At 39.4% G+C, this 16,806-nt stretch overlaps 1 protein-coding gene across 1 annotated transcript in view; it reads left to right on the top strand.

Annotated features, from left to right (window-relative positions):
* Positions 1–16,806, top strand: part of DNTT (DNA nucleotidylexotransferase) — a 173,611-nt gene that overhangs the window by 58,072 nt on the left and 98,733 nt on the right. The window contains exons 6-7 of the mRNA XM_020795007.3: positions 1,983–2,106; positions 6,325–6,457. Of these exons, the coding sequence (XP_020650666.3) occupies positions 1,983–2,106; positions 6,325–6,457 (257 nt within the window). The remainder of the gene's footprint in view (positions 1–1,982; positions 2,107–6,324; positions 6,458–16,806) is intronic.

Genomic DNA, 16,806 nt, shown 5'->3' with positions numbered 1-16,806 from the left:
TCCACTGAGAAGTCTGGCCGCCGCATTCTGCACCACCTGTAGTTTCCGCAGCAGTCTCAAAGGCAGCCCCATGTAGAGCACATCACAGTAGTCTAATCTTGAGATTACGAGCGCATGCACCAAAGTGGTGAGCGCCCCAACATCGAGATAGGGCCACAGCTGGGCTACCCGCCTGAGATGATAGAAGGCGGTTCGGACCACCGACACCACCTGGGATTCCATAGTGAGCGCCGGGTCAAGATGGATCCCCAAGCTGTGTATCCCATCCTTCGCAGGATGAAGGGCACTGTAGTTTTTGATGACTCAACATCAGATCCCTTTGACATCCAAAGTGGAGTGAAACAGGGCTGTGTCCTCGCGCTGACCTGGTTTGGGATTTTTTTTGCTGTCATGCTGAAGCACTCCTTTGGAACTGTGCTATAAGGTGTCTATCTCTGGACTAGATCAGATGAAAAGCTCTTTAATTTCTCTAGATTTAAAATGTGCAACTACCAGCTTGCCATGCTATGGCATGAAATTGTACCATAGAATATGAAAAAAGGAAATGCAGGTCATCTGGTGCCATCCTTGAAACTGGCTTCCAAGTAAGTTTATTTAGGCTGAAGTGTAACCAGGAAAATGACTTACAAAGAGCAATCAGTGATCTAACTTTACTGCCTACTAAAGGAGCAATATTCATTAAAGAATAAGAAAGTTTAATTTTGTTTCCTTTACCACCAATGATGGTCCATACTTTAAAAAACTCTATTCTAATCTTTTTTTAAGAACTAATACAAAGTCCATGAATCTTCCTGATCCCATTAAAGGATACTAAGCAAACAAAGTACTAAAAATTAATAGATAAGAATCTTAAATATTTTTTGAAAAATGAGATACAAAAATATAATCACTCTTCCTCGTAAACAGCAAGCTTTCCACAAAGAGTAGGTAATTTCACTTGTTATATCTAAAATGCAGAGTAATGTGTATTTTAATTGTCCAGGATTTTCATCCCCTTCTTTTCTTTATCATGATTGCTTTTTTAAAAAAAAGCAATAATCTCATTAGAAAGACAAGATAAAATTAGCATGGCCCACATTCAAAGACAGGAGATTTCCCAGAAAAGGAGAATTATAATAGGGCTGAACAGCAAGTTCTCAAATGCTATAAATAGCAACAAAACTTTTGAATGGCAAAGGCCAGAATAATTTTACTTGCATATTCTGGCGTAAGGTAAATGGTGAAAATCTCAGTGGCAAATTGCCCCTACTGTTTACCAGTCATATAACTTGGCATGCAATGAAGAATACAAGCACTGATGCTTTAACAGGGATGGGGTGTTTTGACCAAAGGTCCCAAGGCTCTCAATGGACCCTATGGAGCATTTTGAAAAAGCCACTGGGTGTTGTGAGATGTGGGAAAATCTTCCATTTCCAAAAATTGCCACTGCTAGTGGCAACTATAGGTAATTCAAGACTTCTCTCCTCCAGTCCTGTGGCAAGGGGTGATGGAAACTATCCTTCCATATTCTGGAAGGATATGCTTCTCCAGCCTTTTTTCCAGCTTGCCTCTCTTGGTGTTTGGGGGCAGGGTAGCCATGTTTGTCAAACCAACAAAAGAGTTTTGTGGTGTCTCATCAGTAAGCTTTTGTGGCCTGCAGCCAACTTCATCATGTATCTCATACTAAGTCTTTGTTGTTCTTGATGCTCCTGGTCCAGGAGGGGGAAAGAAAGCTCACTCTGAAAATGTTTGCTGGAAAATCTTTGTGCAGCTGTGCCAATGTACTGTGTGAGCTATTCCTCTTTTCACACAATCCAGCAGAAGTGGTCTCAGTGGATGTCATCTGCAATTGAGTCAGGACAGCAGGGGCGTCAGACTGTTGTCTTTTGTGGTTAAATGCCAAAGATGGAAGATGCAAAGTTGTTCTACATAGCTAACTGAAGGAGCTATAGTTTCTGATTTGCTGATGTTGATTAAATGTAATATTCTTCCATTCTGTATAGCTCTTTACTTCTGTTTTTGGAGTGGGACTAAAGACATCTGAAAAATGGTACAGGATGGGTTTGCGGACTCTGGAAGAAGTAAAGGGTAACAAGAACCTGAAACTAACAAGGATGCAAAGGGCAGGTAAAAAATTCAGTACCCTGGAATCTAGGATAAGTTTTGAAACAGCATTAATTGGAATAGTATGTTTATTGATTAGCAGGCAAATGTGATCTATTCAATCAAATGTGCTTCTTATACATTTATCTGGTATTTAAATAATACAAAATGAAGTAGTATAATTTTGTGTCTAAAAGATCACTGTTTTAATTTCCCATAACAAATAACTTCATTTTTTAAAAAAGAGAAGAATTAAAAAGAGGCTTCCAGTTTATTTTAAATTGAAAATGAGATGTCTCACTTCATCTAAATAAGAATTTTTTTTGGATGTGGGCATCATCATCAAAATAAAATAAATTAGTCACACCAGTATTCTTTTGAGTCACAAAATAGCTCTGAATACTGTTAGTAATTCAGTATTCAGAGGAAAAATGTATAATGCATTTGTTGTGTTTATCTCTATCAGCTTCCTTTTACCAGTCCTTGCTTCCTTCCTAGCTGCCATCTCACTGAAATGTTTATTTTAGTGCTACAGCCAAAACATTACAAATCAAGAAGGGAGAAAAACCCACACAAACACACCAAAATTCAAATCCAACAACCTCCCAAGGCTAGCCTTTAGCTGGAAATCTATCTGGATGTACTTATGCTAAAGGTATTGCCTGTAGAATTTTACAATATTTGTTGATTGTCAGAAAGAATTGTACATAAAACTGCTTATTCTAGTTAGGTTCTCCCAGTAGTTTAGCTCTCTTTTTGCAGATGACACAACAGTGGCTAAAATCCATTTTATTTTCAAATGATACAATTTTGGCTGAAGTCACACAAGAAATATCATTGAATCAGTGGGGATAAGTCACAACTAGAGTAGGCCCATTTGAATCAATGGACCCTATGGAGCAGTTGACTCATCAAATCCCCACTGATTCAGTCGGCCTATCCTAATTCATTTTACTAGATGAGTTAAGATTACTACACTTTCAGTCAGTGTATGCTTGTTGTAGATCTTCAGTTCCTGTTTGGCTTTATAAAAAAAGCCTTGCTGGAACAAGTAAATTTAAACTAAAAGTTGAAACCAAAAACAAAAATTTAATGAATTTATAATTCAAAACATTTGCCTAGTTCATATAGGAACTATTTACCCTATCTGAATATGCTCTGGGTGTATCCAGGGACATGTAAGGAGTGGCTTCACCTCACCAGCTCTCCTCCTTCATGAACATTTCTAATGTACCATATATAGGGAGAGCTATAAGCCTAAAGGTAAGAGCTTCTGCTGGCCATGTAGGCTCTGCATAAGTTAGGCATCTGGAAAATGAGGATTCAGATTCATGTGGAGGAGCTTTGTGGACCTAGGACGCTCCCTCCTTCAGACTTTTGAACCTTCCACATGTACCAGAGTGAAAGCCACTGAAGATGGTGCAGTGGGCTACAACTGTCCTCCTCTTTGCATGTTGCTGAAAATGCTCAGGAAACATGTCAACACAAAGAATTCCCTGGGAGCATTCCATTTGATTTGGAAATGGGAGAAAGGTTAGTTCATATTCAACACCAGTCTTCTATCCATCTGTGTATCAGCCCTTTGGCTGCAGGCTTAGAGATTGCTGGGATTCCTACTTGCTTGTATTTAGTCCCTTTCTCCTAGACGATATAAAAAAGGCAACATAGTCTTTAATCCCCATCTTGCTTTTTCTGTCGTACATGACTACTGATGTGGGAGACTCTCCCTGTTTCTGGTGTCTATGTCAGTGGAATGGCCACATTTATGTTCCTATTTTAACTTAAGCAGACACACACTGAAAATAACTTTCTTCTTTCACACACGCATGCACGCACGCACACACACACACACACACACACATTGTATTGGGAAAGACTTCATTATTCTGTTTGACAGTCTGATGAGCCACAGCTATTTCATACTCACATATTTATGTATCTATTTATTTATGCATTTATTTATTAATATATATACCACATGTTCGGGTAAAAAATATATCTGCAAAGCAGTTTATAATTAGAGTAATCATTCTAAATGTAATCAGGAAAAGAACAAAGCCAAAAGCAATTCAAGCAAATCACTCTAAAACACACTAGAAGAAGACTGGGGGGGGGGGGGAGAAACCCACATTCTTTCTTTTGGGCCATTTACTGGCATTCAAAAGAATGACTAGTTTCCCTAAAATGCCACAACAGAATAAACAAACAAACAAACAAACAAAAGTTGTAAGCCAAAAAGTTACTTTCCTAAGCTTTGCAACAAGACGGCTTGTTTTCCCACCACCCCAGAGAGATTAAGGGCACTGGCAGATTTTCCTGCTTTCTGTATTTTGGGGAGGGTGACTCACCGCGAAGAGTGAGGTTCGCAGCTTGGGAATTCATCTGGACCAGGCACTTAACATGGAATCCCAGGTGGCGTCCGTGGTCCAATCTGCCTATTTCCATCTGTGGCGGATTGCCCAGCTGCGTCCCTATCTAGATGGGGGGGGTCACTCACTACTCTGGTCCATGCGCTCATAATCTCAAGGTTAGATCACTGCAATGCTCTCTATGTGGGGCTACCTTTGAGATTAATGCGGAAACTCCAAATGATGCAGAATGTGGCAGCCAGACTCCTTAGTGGGGTGAGAAAACATGATCATATCTCCCCCACCCTGGCCGCCTTACATTGGCTGCGCGTTCGGTTCCATGTTGATTTCAAAGTTCTAATGCTTACGTATAAAGCCCTAAATGGTTTAGGGCCTCGATATCTGACGGAACGCCTACTCCCACCCAAATCTACTCATATCACTCGATCTAGCCAGGAGGTGAGGCTGAGGAGCCTAACGCCAAGGGAGGCCCGGAAGGAAAAACAAGAAACCGGGCATTCTTGGCAGTGACTCCTTGCCTTTGGAATAGCCTTCCTTCTGGGATTCGTATGGCCCCTTCGCTGGGCATTTTCAAAGGCCAACTGAAAACCTGGCTATTTCAGCAAGCCTTCCCTCCAGCCACCTCTTGATTTATTTTGTTCTTTCATCTTGAGTCCTTGTCTATTGATGTATTATTTGTTTTATATTTTAAATGGTTTATTTTATATGTTGTTAGCTGCCCAGAGTAGTCAGTTGACTAAATGGGCGGGGTATAAATTCAATCAATCAATCAATCAATCAATCAATCAATCAATCAATCAATCAATCAATCAATCAATCAATCAATCAATCAATCAATCAATCAATACATTTTCACATAATTTATATCAAAATATCTGACTTTCAGTTGAAAAACACCATTCATTTAGTTTAGAGGTAAACCATGTTTGGTTGTAGGGCCTCATGAATCCCTCATCCTCATTTCAAAAGCCCTCTGGAAGTAATCTCTTCAGCTACCTGGGAAGAGTATTCTTCTCTTAGTTGTGGATGCAGTGGTAGGAAGTGAAATTAGAAAGAACATTTTCACTTTAGGTTCTGGCCTTGCCCACTGTAGGTTGGTGTGTGGTCCTTGATGGATTTTCCATGAAGGAATGCAATCCTCATAGAAAAAACTTATCTAATCCTGAAATAATAGTGTGATGTAGTGGACAGAGTGATAGACTAGGAATCAGGATACCTGAGTTTATATTGCCCCTTGACACAGAAAGTCTTTGGGAAGCGGTAATGGTGGGACATAGCATCACACTTAATCCTGAGTGAAAATAACCAAAGATCAAAATCTCATTGAGTTTCAACATCACTTAGGACACATTCCTGATCATAGCATCACATCCTTTTGAGAAACTTGGGAGTGTCTGGATGTACATATTAATTATCTCATTTGAAAAATGTCAGTATGTTCACAAATTCCTGATCTGTGGTCAAGTGGTTGGCTTTATTTATTGTGAGTGAAGTTTAATCAAAGTTACCTGTTAATGTTAGGGTATATATGTGATTTGGAGAATTATGGGGAATGTACAGTATTTACTATTTGTAATATGGTCGATTGTCTTTTTATTCTTTAGAAATGAAATTAATTAATTAATTTTTTTCCCAAAAAATCTGTTAATGTTAATACATTTCTGGGGTGTTTTATTATGATCACTATTCCTTGTATGATAGCTAATTTACAGCTAGATTGCAAACGAAAGCTGACAATGATATGAGCAACCTCCAATTACTGTGTATGTTGCAGCTACAAGTTGAACTTTGGTCTCCTTAGTTTTTAAGTCCAGGATATTGTCCACTACAGTACCTTATTATACAAAATGAATAATATGAAATTACATTTTAGGCCTATTACACTATGAAGACCTTATTAGCTATGTATCTAAGGCAGAAGCAGAATCAGCGAGCCAGATTCTTAAGGAGACTGTGTGGAAATTTTCCCCAAGTGCCTTGGTTACGTTGACTGGTGGTTTTAGGAGGTAAGTATAGTAAATCATGGGTCTCTGGGCAATATTTGAATTATGCCAGTTTATTTATAAAGCACACTATATTTAGCAGCTTGTAATTGTTGCTGTTGTTTTACTTGTTTCTTTGGGCCAGAAGAATACTAAATACTTGGAATACTAAATAGCCGCCTAGACTGGTTGTTTAACTAGATAGGCAGGGTATAAATGTAATAAATAAATAAATACTTCTCAGGGATTTAGTGGTTAAATTTTCCTACAATAAGCAGCAGGTATAACAAGCAAATTTTCTACATTCTTCTGTTGCTGGGTTGGATTTGCTCCTACTGCTCCAGAGCAGCAGACACAAGATCAGAATCTGGTGAAGCAGATTTCCGTAGCTTCTGGACTACGACTCCCATGGCTATGCTGTCTGTGAATTCTAGGAATTGTAGTCCAAGAACATAATGTTTCCAAAGGCAGGGCTAGACAGATTGATAGCAACTAGCATTCTCAAAGCAGCACCAAAGGCTGGACTGATTTCTATGACAGTGAGGGCACATGTTAAATCACATGGATATTTCTTCCTTTTACATCATTATCTTTTTATCATGTCTAAGATCTCAGGCATGCAAATTAAGTTCTGCTGTCTTAGAGCTGACCAGCTGAAGAACATATTACAGGCTAACTGCAGACTGAAGCAAACTCATTTTAGAATAAACAGGCAGTTTTTTTTTCCTCTGAAGGGTGAACTGATTCAGAATCAGTGGCTGGAATCCTACTGGTGTTTGTGTGATGTTTTTACTGTGTAATTTGATGTGGCTAACTGCAGCTAATTAATGAGGTGTCAAGGCACTGAGCTCTGGCACCATGTAAATTAGTTGCAATTAGCTATGACAAGTTACATAAACCTTACAGAACATGAAGACAATAAGATTCTGACCAGTATCTTGTCTACTGTCTGAGCTCTCTGTAGAAGCAGAAATTACTAGACAGCAGATATCATGCTTTGAATACATCATGAGTAGAGATGGGCAGGAACCAAACTACAAACCAAAAAACCCCCACAAACTCAACTGGGTGGAAGCATTAGGTTCCCCTTCCCCAGGGAGAGGGGGCGGAGGCTTTAGGTTATCCTCCCCCAGGCACAATCTAAAAAAAAAAACCCCAACAAAGCATGAACTAGTTTGTTTTCCCATGTTTTGTGAGTAGTTCGTGGTTAGCCAGAACCACCCTCATTTGTCATTGTGGCGATTTCCTCTGAAGCCCCTATTCCCTCAGGCTTTCACGAGGTTCTCACCCTTCTTCTTTCTTCGCTGCCACCAGGTACTGCTGCTTCAATGCCATTTAATCAATGAGCCATATGTGCTTTTAAAACTCAAGCCATTTATTAGATCAGGAAAGTTAATATAGGATTAATATTCAATAGGTAATTCACAGATTGCTAATCACTTGCATTTGAATCAATTCTACTTTAACCTTAAAACTCTAATAACTCTTTGTTCCATTCAGCATTCTTACAGATCTCTAACTCACTCTTAGTTCACTTTTAAGCTTCACACTGTCTCTCACTACCAGAATCTCTCCTCATACTCCATACATCAGCCTTTATATCCAGCCCCCTCCCCCCTTGGCTCCGCCTTCCGTCCTCTCATTGGCTTCTTCTTCACTGTTCTACTGTGATGGACAGGTGAGGGCAGGGCTGCTGGTTACAGTCATTTTTTCCAGTTTGTGCCCATCTCCAATCATGAGGACGATGTACTGTAAAAGACAATAATGCTGAGAAATGTTGAAAATCAAATATGAATTGGATTGATTCTAAAAAGGAAGGCATGGCCTGGAGTCTGCAGGAAGTGAATAGGGCTTCTGATGATAAGAATTTCTGGCGGACACTAATTCATAAGGACACCATAAGTTAGAAGCAACTTGACAGTGCACCACCACCACAACAGCAGCTTGCCTAGTGAGACCCTGAGACTGATGCTATTACTTCAGAATTATATTTTCCTTAGAAATGAATAGGATTCTTAGGATTGCTCTTCTGTTTCACAAATGTTTCCAAACAGCTTTCTTGATAATAAGGGAATACAGGTACTACTTATGGCCTCATCACCTCAAAAGTAACAAATCTTAGGGTAAGTCATCTGATGTTCAACGTAGCCCATTTTAGTTATTCACAGTGAAGCAAATGTGTGGATCCTTGTTTGCTAGTTGCATTAGAAAAAGAGATGTCTTTTCTCTAAGTCTACTGTCTTATCAGAGAGAGTCATGATTGCTGTTTGTTTCTCTGTTATGTATGTTTTCAAGTACATTGACATAAAGAGAAGCATGCATTACTCATCCAGCTTTGTTCCCCAAGGTTCTTACGCATGCTGTGTCAACGAAATGTGACAGTAGAAGTTAAGATTATTCTCAGCAGTCGGTTCACCTCATGTGTTGCAATTGTGCCTTACCTTAAGGTGAATCTGTTTCTTCGATTTGCCAGAATTGAAGTAGAACTAAGTGTTTATCAGACTTCTGAAATTCATGTTTGGAAGTTGTTCGGTCGTGCCACCAACCTGTGATCTGTGCCCCTGGTGAAGGACATTAGATTTGATGTTTATTACTGTCCAGTAAGGAGTATGTGAATTGACTATACATCTTGCTAAAATCAGTGGTGTTGGATATAATGCCTACTTCAGTTTAAGCTTCTCATATACTGCAGATTTTCAGATCTTCTGAGGTCCCCTTTATGTAAAAAGACAGGCAGAGATTTCATGAGATAATATAAAACAAGACTGTTTCTTCTGTTGTAGGACATTTTCTGTTAAAGAAAGACAAATGTGTCCTCAACAGTCACTTGACACGTATTGTTTTACCACAGAAACATACTTTTCATAGGAAGGTGCCCAATACTGAATGACACCTTTTTGTTGACTCTAACTGATAATAGGAACTGTTTGGGGTTTGAGGGAGGATTTTTCCCCCCCTGGAAAGGAACCCTGCATGAAAAGACTGCCACCAAGCTTCCATCCTTCCTTCTCAAATGCACCAGCTTTCTGGTCACACTATTAAGTTAAGAAGCAATAACATTTTTGAACTGGAGTGGGAACAATTTCTAATAACTTCTGCTTTATGCTGTCATCATTGGAATGAAGCTGGCTTTCAGTGGCCTGGAGCAAAGTGCAGACCATGTGACTCTAGGGGAGATAGTAACAGGTCAGCTTCTCTCATAACAAGGCAAGTGAGATATTAAATGCAGATCTGTGGATTGCAAATGACACCACCAAGAGAAATTTACATCAAAAGATTTTGCCTTAACTGCATTGGGCATAACAGCTTGAGGTATGAACAGAAAGCAAAGAACTTCAGAAATATGTGGTATAGTTCTCTGAGAGCTGAACCATTTCAGAACTCTGCAGGCATGGTATTACATGTTTCTATAGAGCTCTGTGGGATTTAATGCATGGTAAGTGTGCTTAGGATCACAAGATAAGGCATTCCAAAGCTTTAATCTGAGAATAAACACCACTAAATTTAGTGCCTTTCCCTTCTAAGCAAACACAGCTGGATCAAGCTGCTTGGAGTTGTTTTCTTGTTGTGTGCTTCTGCTTTGTTTTGCCAGTGGTATGATCCCTTGGGAATAAACTGCTGGAGGCTACATGTGCTTTGCACATGTAGCCCATACTGGCATCGCTGGGGGAAGAAGCTAGAGCCTTTTGGAAGAGTTAGGTTTTTGACATATAACACCCCCTCTTCAAGAATCCCCTAGCCAGCTTGACTGATGACTGTTTCCTAGGGAATTCTGGAAGCTGTAGTCCTTAGAAAAGTCATTCTCCTGAATTCTGGAAGAATCCAGCTGAATTATGAACATCTCTTTTTCATTCTGTGATGTAAGACTTTTAGATTTTCTGCTCTGCCGCACCAGGTTTGGAAAAGATAAAAATGCCTTTCAGCAATCACACTTGCATCTGAGTGGTTTTTCAGAAACAACTTGCAGAAAATTTTGGGTAAATTTAGAACAGCTGTGATAAAAGACTAAATATATCTCCTCCTTTTTCACCCACACTGTCAGTGGCAATGCATTTTGTGTACTTAGTAAGGCTATTGACAGAACACTTTATGGAGATAAGTAGCAATCATGGTGTTAAGTATGAGCACACAATATTATATCTGTCTGTACTGGTGATTGCATTTTACCTAGTGCTTCAATAATATAGGGAAGCTGGTTGGGTAGCTCAGTGGTTTAGGCGTCTGGCTGTGGAGTCAAAGGTGGAGAGTTCAGTTCCCAGAAGACCCAGTCTTACAGCCTTGAGCAAGCTGTAGAGTCCCAGAGTGATCCAGAAGAAGGGAACCTTTGAGTACAGTACTTTTTATCATTGATTTGGCAGTACACAATTATTAATAATATGATAATGTTAAACCAGAATGAAAGCAAAATATTCCACAGTCATTTTGCAAGAGGCACTTACTGAGCTTTTATTTATTTATTTTTAAGGGCCCTTCTCTTTCAACATGCTTCTGAAACTAGAATATGCTCCATTTTTTGAAGTAGTTTTGTGAGATATATATTTTACTTATAATGCGCAAATAGTCACCTTTTTCTTTGATTCTGAACATCACTGTTTCTGCTGGCTACTGGTTCTCCATCATTATTACTTCTGGTTTCTACTTTCTTCCATATTCTTGGTTTCATCTCACTGATAACTGAATCTAATCAGGGTTTACATAATGAACGTGCTCATTTGGCTATGTAATGCTGCCACTGAGTGCAAAGGAGGTCAATTAAGATGGGAAGTGGTGGCAATGTGTAATGAATGATCAAATGTTTCTGCAACAAGTACCAGTGACATGTTGGGTGGGGAAGGAGTCATTTCTAGATAGCGAATAATATCCACAAAACTTCTGGATATTTTTGATTCAACTCTATTAGATTTAGGAAATACAATTAAAAGTGAAGAGTCGATTCTGGGAAGATGTTAGTCCTGCTAAGAGCAATTTCCAAAGTTAAGTCTAAGGGCAGCCAAGCAAGAGTAATAATTACCAAGTGCAATAATTACCAGTCTTCATTATACCAGACTTGTAAAAATGGTATATTAATTATAGTATAATAATTTAAAAAGCCAATTTCTTAGTAGTTGGTTCTCTTATTCACTCGGCAGTTAACAAAATATGATTAGAATGATGGCAATGGCCATTAAAACTTTGCTCATCATGGTGTGCTGAGGCCAGATTTTGAGCATCTCTCTAAAGACTAATCTTCTTGCTTTTAAAGAAAGCATGCCATAATCCTCCAGGGTTGTACCACTACATAACAAAGGTTAGAGAGCAGCTGGGGAGGATTTGACCCTGCAGATGTTGTGAACTACAATCCCACAATCTCATACCATTATAGACTTAATTGACTTAACCTACCTCACACAGTCTTTGTGTTGAGTTCACATATATACCAAAGAGGAGAGACACATTTCGTAGATAGCACAGAGAAGGATAGTATGAGCAATTCATGCATGTTCCATTAGTGCTAAATTTAACTACAGTACCTGACACTGCCTTCTGATTTGAAGTACAGGAAGCAGAAGTTTAGGGAACAGAAATGTGAAAAGAACAGAAGGTGTAGATCTCAAATCAAATAGACTTAGACAGCAGTTAACATACCAACAAAACACTTCATGTACAGGTTGGAACAAGATAATAAACTATAGCTAGAATTTGATATTATTTTAAGTGACTACTGTATTTGTATCTGCTTGAAACTTTCTCTGAATTCTTTAACATCTCCTTCCATCTTCACACCAGACTCAAACTTCCTTCTCTTACTATCGCTACACTCTAGTAGCCTTCTTTGACAGAAGCCATCTTCGAACTGAAATCTTGCTCTCCTTCTCATCCCTTCAGTTCCCTTCAGCTCACCCACAACATTTTGTAGGCTGTGATTGGCTACAAAGAGCCAGAGAGATGGCTGGCCCTAGAGCTTTGTGTCTCACCTCTTCTAAGGCCTCCAGGATCTCTTTGAAAGTATTAGGGATATGTCCAGATTGGAGATGGTTGTTTCAACCTCACTCACAAGCGCCATGAGAATCACATAGGGATTGGCACCCATGTGGCTCCCCTTCCTGTTCTCCTGGGATTTCTTGATATATGGGTTGGGAAAGTTGGTTCATTGGCTAGTGGGTGGATTGTCTGATGCTTGGATCCAGTCCCGTGATGCTGTGTCAATTGTGACGAATAACATTATGGTCATTCTGTATGCATGCAGTTGCTATGTGCTGGTTTGCCTACCTTTGCACCCTGCTTCTTCATCATTGCTGCAAGGGAAGCAAATAGTTTCACTATTAGTTCTGTCAGGAGATACCTTTGTTCATCTTATTCTTATCTTGTATACTTAATTCTTAAAGTTAAAATGTCATAGTTCCAGAGACCTGAATAAAAAGGTGTACACAGTGTGAGTTTTATTGCCAAACTGCTTAGAAATAAGGGATCCAGTATTTTATTTTTGACATTAAAAAGCCTATTTTCTTCTTTGGTCCTTGTTCTTCAGGTTCTTTACATTTTCATTTTCTTCATTCCCAGCCACCAAAATGGTGCCTTAAAAATTGCCCCCAGAGAATATTCAGACTTGGAAGTTGTTACATCCATGGGAAAGGAATTTCAAAAATGGGGGGGCATGCATAGATAGTCTTCAGATGAGTTCATCCTGTTGATACAAAGAAATTTACAAGGAGTCAGCCATGTTTCGTCTGTTGCTGGGGAAAAAAAAACAAAATCCAGGAAGTCTCATGGCATCTTAAAGTACAAAATGTTTGTGTAGGGACTGTATAAGTTCCTGGAGCTAACTGTTAATTGACAATGTGTTAGCTCCATGTTGGTCGCATACCTCTTTACACAATTATGTGACCAGTACATGCTTTAGTATTCCAGTGGTTAGCCACAATTAGCAGCAAACCATGCTGTCCCTCCCAAAGATCAATAGGATATTGATATAGAAAGTTTTGTTTAGCATTGGAGAATGTAGCCCATCAGGCAGCTGAGGAGGATTACAGTTCAGGAAGGCTTATGCCAAATAAAACATTCAAAGATGTCTTGTTTTTGAAATAACAAAAGCATTATGAAATATTGGGAAAGGGAACTCTAATAGGTGCTCAGGTCCCTGGGAACGCTGCAGCTGTGGTGTAGGAAACCATATCTGAGTAGGAGGCAGCTCTTTGGGGGCCAGATGGTATCAGCGTGTATAGCATTGTGCTGCCTCCTGACTTGGTGGGCGTGAAGAAAGATAGGAGCAAAGATAAACTCATTTAAAATGTGTTGTTGGAGGAGATCGTTATAGATAGTTAACTCATACAGTCACCATACATCAGAAGTTACTTGATGGCACATGATATCTTTAGAGAGTTTCCCCCTAATTACCAGACAATTGTACAGTGACAAGACAGATTGAATAGTTGAAACTATGACAGGATGTATGCATCAAAGCTCTGCTAACATTGAGTAAGACCGCCCCGCCACAAAGCAAAAAACAATAATTTCATAGCTTAAATGAGTGAGGTTTTGAAGGCTTTTTTCTCTGTTCTTTTTAAAATACAGTACCTTTTAAAATATCTTTAGAACCATACACAAAATCTCTTTGCAAGGACAAATGTCTATTTGGCTAGGAAGGAGTTAAAAAGTTCTCATCCTGAGAGTCAGCTAAATGGGTCCTGACTGACAGAGTCAAAAGTTCAGATCGCCTCAGCCCTGGAGCTGATTTCCCCTTTGAAGACTTGTGCCAGGAACCTGGTCTCAGACATTCTGGGAGAATGTTTACTGAAAACAATCAGGGTTGGGACAAACACAACTGCTCTGTGTTTTGTAATGCTGAATTATTTGCAATATGCCTTACAAAATTGTATGTTAATTCCCTGGAGATTGTTATGAGTTCAGCCGAAGATCTGGAATCTGAAGGGTTAATTACAGCTGAGGAAAATGCTGGGCAATTAGAAGCACAGACAGCTGAATCACCATCAGATTCTCCTCCCCCAGTAGCTAGAGTGAGGGCTAAACTTCGGCAAAGACTCATGACATGAAGGTCAGAGGATTGCATGAAAGCGTCCCACAGGAACATCAGGTCAACCAGTCCTGAGTTTTAACAGGATGGAAGACTTCTAGGAGTTTGGTGACTGCACCTAGAAGGCTTAGAAGCTTGTGGAAACAACAAGTCAACATTCAGGCTCACATCCACGCTCCTGCTTATCTTGGACCTTGTTCTCTGTACCCTTTGCTTTGGACTCTGACTTCTGACTACGGTTTGTGTTTTAGCTTTGGCATTTTGGTATCTGCTTTGCATCTTCTGGACTTCTTGTATTGGACTGGTTTAATGGACTTTTGCCTGTTGAAACCTCCTGGGAGCGTGACAGAGATACATGACAAAAGGTCCTCCTTTCTAGAGGACTGTCACTTCATTACTTCATTTAAAGCAAACCTGGTTTGTTTGGTTTTTTTTGGTCTTTTCAAAGAAAACTTGTTTTTTTTTACTGTTTCTGTAACCTTTTACAGCCCTCCAAACATGTCTTATCCTTGTCCATGAAGTTGTAATAATGTATTTGTTATGGAATACTCTTGCTGGTAAATCTGCTCCATGCATGGTTGATCTAAGATCAACAGCAATCTTTTGATGATAAGATATAACAAAGTGGTTATTTTTTCTTTTTGACATGCCTTTTTTGAGGATCAATATTTCAGCCTAGTGATAATTACTGAGAGGCAGGAAATCTGAATAATTACAATAATTTGAAGTCTAGATTGTCCTTGACTTCAAGGACAATCTAGACTTCAAATTGTTTATGACTTTGTTCTCTTTAGCTGCCCAGAGTAGTAGCCTGACTACAAGCTGTACAGGATGAAAAAGTCAGTCAGTCAGTCAGTCAGTCAGTCAGTGGCAAGTTCATGCCTTACTGATCAGATGTTTTGTGATACACAGAAAATCTGGGACTGAAACATACATAAGACACCCATTTCTACCCCACATGAGGTGTCCATGTTGTGCTTCTTTATCTTAAAATGGCATTGAGTTTCAGATTTGTTTCAGTGCGACTGTGGAATTAAACTAACATCTGATAGATCTCAAAAGATTAGAGGTGTATAAGCTGTCATACATCATGAAACCAGAATGGTATACATTAGCACTTCGGCTCTGCAGTAGTACTTTGAGATAATACTTGCTCTCAGTTTGGTCAGGGAGCAAAGTTCCTTATGGTACTTGAATGTTAGCGTTGTAAAATATGCTGGCACTTTGATTGCACCTTATCACTGCATTGTATCTTTTCTGTCCAAAACAATAGCTGTAATAAGGGGAAAATGAACTCACACTGAAATGTTCAAGGTAAAATTACTGTAATTTTTACATATTACTTTTTCACCACACATTTCATGGTAAGACAACTGTGTGATCAAACCATGTTATTTTTACTTTTTCTCTGTATGAGAGAGCAACTTTCCTCTAAGAAAAAGTCATGGTAATTTTACTCAGAGAACATTTGAGACAATCAAATAGTTTGCACACTCTCTAACTTTAACAAATGCTGAAGTGATATCTGCAATTCTGCCAAAGATGGTAGTTAAGAATAGCTGTCTGTCCCATGCCCTCAGCTCTGCCTCTGGCCAATCATTTGTCTGCAGGCCAGGTTCCTCTTCTCATGGGTGCATGAATCCATTCTATCATAAAATCCACTGAAAATAGTTTCAGTCCTCCAAACTACCATAGTTTGATGATACTTTTTTTCTAAAATATTTAGATTAAAATTTGAGAGTTGTCTTATACACAGAAATAAGGAGAGGGGAGGGATCAAAGCGCTTTGATTCCTGCTTTCCCCCTCCACTTTTTGTGAAGAAAGTGGAGCAGGAAAGCACTTTCCTAGCAAGAAAGTGGAGGGGGAAAGCAGGAATCAGAAAAACGCTTTGATTCCTGCTTTTCCCCTCCACTTTTTGTGAAGAAAGTGTTTTCCCCCTCAACTTTCCTCACCAGAAAGTGCAGAGAAAGTGGAGGGGAAAAGTATTTTCTTCACAAGGAAGTGGAGGGGGAAAGCAAGAATCAAAGCACTTTGATCCCTGCCTTCCCCCTCCACTTTCTTGTGAGGAAAGAAATTTTGGGTTAGAAAAGTGGGAGGGGCGGTCTTATACATAGGGACACGTACATGGAAAAATATGGTATTTAGCAAGAAGTCATTGTTCCGGTGTATCTCTAAAAGCTTTCTGTGAATGAAATGAATAACATTATGTAGCTAACCTAGGTATCCAATCAGCATGAGAATGATGCTTAATTATTAGAAGATCTCAGAGTGCTCACATGCATAAGACAAGACAGGATGGATGTGTTGTTCAGAGCTTGCAGGTCACTCAAGTTGCATGCAAGCACTATGTGCACTGAAGCC

Source organism: Pogona vitticeps, chromosome 3, assembly GCF_051106095.1.
Source record: "Pogona vitticeps strain Pit_001003342236 chromosome 3, PviZW2.1, whole genome shotgun sequence".
NCBI classification, from domain to species: domain Eukaryota; kingdom Metazoa; phylum Chordata; class Lepidosauria; order Squamata; family Agamidae; genus Pogona; species Pogona vitticeps.
This window is presented reverse-complemented; position numbering and strand designations above follow the sequence as displayed.